The sequence below is a fragment of the Poeciliopsis prolifica genome, unplaced genomic scaffold (genome assembly GCF_027474105.1).
Source record: "Poeciliopsis prolifica strain line A6 unplaced genomic scaffold, Auburn_PproV2 SCAFFOLD009, whole genome shotgun sequence".
Taxonomy (NCBI): Eukaryota; Metazoa; Chordata; class Actinopteri; order Cyprinodontiformes; family Poeciliidae; genus Poeciliopsis; species Poeciliopsis prolifica.
In genome coordinates, this window is record NW_026562384.1 from 2,701,501 (window position 1) to 2,707,500 (window position 6,000).

Sequence of the window (6,000 nt, forward strand, 5' to 3'; positions counted from 1 at the left end):
TGATTAGCTTAGAGCTGCATGACCCTTTCGATAAAGATCAAGTAAAAAAACTTAATTTATGAAAAATAACTATTTTATTTTTTATTTTACATTGTTTGAAAAAAAAATTTAAAAATTGGAGTCCAGTGGCAGCGAACTCTGCGTTGTGCCTGGGGACATTGTTATGGTTACATGTCAGCTCAGAGGTGAAGGGAAGTCGCCATGGTGATGACCTGGTGTTTGTTAGGGTGGAGTGTGTGTGTGTGGGGGGGGGATGTGGGGTGTGTGTGTGTGTGTGTGCGTGCGCGTGTGTGTGTGTGTGCGTGTGCTGTGACAGTTCTGAATAGATTAACTCTGATAAATCTGTGTTCTTGGTAATAAGCACTTCAGCGCGTCAGCATTTGTTGAATAAAAATGCTTAAGTAACGTGTGTTTGTGTGTGTGAGTGTGTATGATGTAGCACAGTGTCATGTTAATGGGTTCAGGTGCATTATTCAGGTGAATAATAGATGAAAGGACTTTTGTTTAAGTTGTAAAACATGTATGTCTTTGCGCACGACCATGTCCATATGTTTGTGTGTGTGTGTGTGTGTGAGAGAGAGAGAGAGAGAGAGAGAGAGAGAGAGAGAGAGAGAGAGAGAGAGAGAGAGAGAGAGAGCCTGGTTTTGATATCCTTGTGGGGACCTATCTCTGTCTACAATGTGGGTTGTGGGGACTATTTTTCTTTGTGGGGACATTTTCTTGGTCCTCATGTGGGGAAAAACTGTTTTTGGGTTAGGGGGTTTGGTATGTGAAAGTTAGTGTTAGGGTAAGAGTTGGGCTGTTGAAAATGAATGGAAATCAATGTGAAGTCCACACAAGTCGTTAAAACAGGATTTCGTGTGTGTGAGAGAGCTTGTGCAGCCTTTTGCTACAACCAAATGAAGACTTACGGTGCTGCTCCGTCCGGACCCATTGGTATTCAGCTGCAGTCTCTCCAGGCAGCTCGCTTTAAGGGAAGCCGGGCACAATTAGTTGTTAACATTACATGGCAGAATTAAGCCTTGGCCGGCATCCCCGGGGGAAATTAAGGATCCACCAAATCATTAAATCACAAGCTAAACATTAGCAGCCATTTGCATTTTTATTACACCTGAAAAGAATGTGCCAGCTCCATTATCTGCTGGAGACAGAGAGGGACTCCTTATTTGTTATTGTAATGTCATCCCACATGGACGACACAATGGCAGCCACGGCGCGGGACAGACGGGACGAACCGGAGGCCTTGGTTTCCTGCTCGTGTTTTTTTTTTTTGAGAGAGTTATGATTACAAATTTGAACAAGGCGGCTGGCAGAGGATCCAGTGAATTGTTTGTTATGCAAATCCAATACCCCCCTTCAGCCCTCCAGATCTTCACCCCCACTGCTGTCATCCTTACCAAAAATAAACACAGAAAACAGTGGGGGAAAAAAAAGAAGCGCCGCCGGTTTGGCTGCTGACAGGTTCTTGTTTTCTAAAGCATCCCTTCTTATAGAAGATAAAATAAACAGGTTGAAGCTGGAGGGCTGAAGAGGGGAGTTAATTTGCTCACTCAGTGTTGGTTTCTCCTCCTCTCTGCTCCGCAGGTGAGCAGCATGTGTGGACACGCTACGAAGCGAGCCTCCCGCTCCGTGGAGGCCCCACCTCTCCATCAGCCTCCCGCTGCGTCTGTGACCCGGGACGCTCAGCCCTCAGACGCCGATGAGACGCTGGCTGGACTCCGCAGGTGAGGAAATCACTGGAAACAGTGACGAGGTTTGATGCGGGCAATTGAGAGGCGCTGGAAGATGAATTTTCTGGTTGTGCTCTGAACAAATTTGCTAAAAATCAAATAATTGAATATGCTTTAATTGGTTGGAAGAATATGCCTGTTCTGTAGTGTTTTATATTTTGTCAAAGTTTAATGAGAGTTTATGAGACAAACCAACACAAAGTAGCTCTATAATGTGAAGTAAGGATTTATCTCCAATCCTCTTGTCAATAACTCTGATCAGCTGTTTTTCATGGATTAATAAGTCCCTACAGGAAGTTGTGATGGTGTTTCGCAAGTTTTCACACAAATTCACTGATCATTCAAATATTTTGTGCAAACTTGCAATTTCACCATTCATCGCCACTTTTCCACAAATCTGACCGATCGCCATAAATTATTCTGGATTTCTTTCTTTTCTGAACAATCACAGCAACCCTGCTGAGTTGAGACCAATTCTCTGAGCCCCCTTCAAATGTAACTTCCTGTTTCACAACGTCTCTTGAAAACTGTACCTGCAATGAAATTTTTTTTTTACGTTTTCCGGTTTTTTTCTTTGGCAAAAAACATTTTGAAATGTTAGGAATTTGATCAATTATATCAGCTTGAATGACCCAGTATAGAATGGTTTTTATGCACTTTGACCTCTCCTCAGGACATGATTTTATTTGCATTAAGGATGCCATTTTTCAACAGTACTTGAAAATATTATTTGCACTTTGATTATTACGTGGGTTAAGATCCTGTCACTTTGGGGAATGTTGTGTGCAGAAATGTAAATGTTTTTGAAAAACCATGTTAAGGGAAAATGAAGCTTAAAAATGTTTAACTTTGACCACAACTGTTTTGAAAAAGTTGCAGCAAAATCAGTAATTTTATGCCGCAACACCTACAAAAGGAAGAAAATGCAACATCCTGGAGGAACTGACCAAAGTTGTTGTTTATTTACCTCACTTTTTTTTTTGAGAAACAAAAATCAAAAGTCAAAAGGCAAATATTAAACTGTGCTTTATTATTATGTATTTATTTACTTCAGTCATTTTTGACCTTTTCATGCACAGGTTTTGAAAAGAAACAATGTTTCTTGTGGCTCTTTCGACAATAAAATTATTTACACGGATGGATTTGCTGATGTTGGGGGATCAGCGTAATGTTGAAAATAAAAGCATGCCACACTCTTAAGATTTTTTTCAGGATAGCAGAGATTTTAAAACAGAAATCTTCAAAATGTAAGGTATTGTTTTCTTTTAAATTCCCAGTGATGCCCTGCTGTTTTTGATCTCTAATGTAAAATGCATAGAGCTTCCCTAATGAGGAAACTTGAAGGCTCCTCACAGACTCACCAGGTTCCTTGTGACACTCTTTCTCTCTCCACTTGAGACCCCAGCTGAGCGCCGTAATTGCCCAGCAGGACTGCAGGCTTCAGTCTCCAAATGGTCAGATTAATGTCAATTAAGGAGCAGAGACAACCGTCTATTCTGGCCCCTTTTAATCTCTGCGTCTCATGGGGGGTCGCCGGGGTGGATCTAATCAACTTGCTCTCAGTCTTATTAAGCTGAATTCTCTCTCTTTAGCTCTTCCTCTGTGACAGTTTTATTCTTTGTGTCTCTCTCCGTTTCACCTCAGGGAGTTCATCACCAACCTGAAAGGCTTCAGCTCCTTCTACAGCGGCCTCGGGGAAGCGCTGTGCAGTCGGGAGCCCGCCGCGGCGAACAACTCCCTCTGCTGGAACGGGCAGGAGATGACAGACAGGTACGGATTAACAATGGCATTTATTTCTGAGCGCATCTGCTGGGAAGTCCATGGAGCCCGGTGCTTTTAAAGCGTATCGGCTCACGAGCAGATTCTCGATCCAGCGGGTTGATTTCATGTCTCGGAGCGCGTAGGTGACTTGAAGGGTAAGTTTTCCCCCAGCTGAAGGGCTTCCTCCTCCCTTCTCCTTCTCCTCCAGCTGAGTGTGAGTGTAAATCTTGACTTTGGCTCTATGGGATGTTATAAATGTCAGGCGTGCTGTCCCCTTCTCCTCGCAGTTAACTGCTGTTTCCGCCTCCAGCACATCTCTTGCACCCTGCAGAACTGTGATTGCTTTGAGCGCTTTTTCACTCGCTCCCTGTTGTGTGGCTCCAGTTGCACACTTTTTCCCTTTAAAGCTGCAGAATTTAACTTTTATTTATTTATGTATTTAGTTTTTAAATCAGTTTTGACTTATTAAAACTGCCACCATGTTGTGAAGGTATGGTGCGAGACAGATAATCTATGAAAGAAAAATCTAGATCCTCCACCTCCTCCCTGAGCTACTATAATAAGCTTAAAAAAATGCACAGCTCCCGATCAAAATCAACCAATCATAGGCAAGAGGAGGGGCTTAGCTTAGTTACCAACCCAGCACCTCCAAAATGCGGTTCAAGTCCGTCAGTTGGTATGTCATCCCGCAATATTTCTTGTTTCCCCAACATTGGAGTTACATCTGCCCAAGCAAGAATATTTAGATGTTCCTGTTCTCCTGCAGAGACTCGCTTTCTACTTCCACATTACTTTTCTTTTATGTACGTCATGTTGAGTAAGAGGAGGAGTGGCATCTGGGGTTCGTAAATACAAATGGCAATAAAAATATGGGTGAAAGAGCATACAGTAAATCACACTTCAACTTGGCTAAAAATTCAGCAACCCTAGTATTAGTACTGATAATCATTCTTGTGTATACGCTTCTAAATGTGCTAATGGTGGAGAAATTACTTATTGTTACAGGAAAACTATTTATCCACCACTATGCTAACTAGCATTAACATTAGTAACAGGTTCTGCTGTTGGGAAGAAGCTGCACCGCAGCAGAGAGCGAAAGGGAAGGGTGTGAGCCACGCTAACCGAAGCATGATTGACAGCGCTAAGATAATCCTCTTGACTCTGATTGGTTGTTTCTGACTGAGCTCTTTCTGTGTTTCTGTAGTAGCACTGGGAAAAGGCAAATGAGCTCGATTTTTACACGGATTATCGGTCTTAGATTACACTGTCACAACAAAATGATTAACAGATATGTAAAAAACAAACAAAAAAACAGTTACACATTTCATACTTTTAGCCTGGGCAGATACACACATCTGTTTCTTCCTCGCCTGTTTTGTTAATTATGAGTCTTAACAAATCTGAGATACGAGTCCCCTTCGGGTGAATATTTTTCCTCTCGCCTTCCAAAGATTAAATGCCCATCTTTGCTTAAGCTTCCTTTATCTTTCCATAAAGCTGCCATCAGCCTGTGAAGGAGACATCAGTTTTTGTCGAGAAGAGGGCAAAGCTGTCCTCAGGGGATGATTACGAGCTGGACCGAACCGGCGCCATAGCAGGGGTGGCAGGGAGGCAAGAAAGGAGACAAAATGATGGAGAGATTACAATGTCCTGCAGCAAGCAATTCTCCCGTGTCACCTGCGAGGGCATTCCGCCTGCAAATATAGCCGGGATTCGTTTTCAATCTATTCCGGATCGTCGTTCATTATCCCCTTCCTCTTAGGACCTTCTCCAGAAATCCGGACCGGGCGGGTTGTTAAATTTAGACGAAGCGGGGAGGAGGGGAAATGGGTGAGCTCCGGAGAGGTCGACCGCTGAACGCCTCTGACATGCTGTTGGAGCGGCGTTTGGAGCTAAATGAGGAGCTTTTTTTTTTCTTTTTGTTAATCAGGCGTGTGTTTTCCACCCCACCTGGAACCGAGATCAGAGGAGCAACACTTTGCTCCACATCAAAGAGCGCCTCATGCAGAATCCGGCTTCCGTCCCTGCTTTGGATCGAATGAAACTGGAAAATCACAAGGAGTGATAAGAGCTCCAGTATGGAGCCTAAATATGGAGCCGTAACATTAATTGACAAAAAAAAAAAAAAAAAAAAACAAATTTTGAAACTTAAAAAAATAAACCAACATTGAACTCTTTAGCACAGCAAAACTTTGTTACGTTTGCTTTTTTCTAAATTCAGCCATATTGGAAAAGAGATTAAATACACACAAGCCATTTGTTACGTGTCCAATAAGTAAGGAATATGTCATCAGATGAGACAAGACTTCGATCTGTTTTCAGTAACGTTTTACTAAATAACAAACCTTGTTCTTAGAAATCTGTAATAATCAGCGTTAAATACCTAAGTCCATGTTTTCCTCATCCACTTATTGCTGGTTTTTATGTCTTTGTCTATTGTGGTGCTAATTTCACATTCTTTGGGTTTTTTATTGTTTGTGTTTGTCTTGTTTGGGTCAGTTGTGTTCTA

General features: G+C 42.4%; 1 protein-coding gene across 1 annotated transcript in view; it reads left to right on the top strand.

The window, feature by feature from the left end:
- The window catches only part of gpc3 (glypican 3), a 149,446-nt gene that overhangs the window by 95,149 nt on the left and 48,297 nt on the right, over positions 1–6,000 (top strand). The window contains exons 4-5 of the mRNA XM_055034535.1: positions 1,585–1,724; positions 3,375–3,500. Of these exons, the coding sequence (XP_054890510.1) occupies positions 1,585–1,724; positions 3,375–3,500 (266 nt within the window). The remainder of the gene's footprint in view (positions 1–1,584; positions 1,725–3,374; positions 3,501–6,000) is intronic.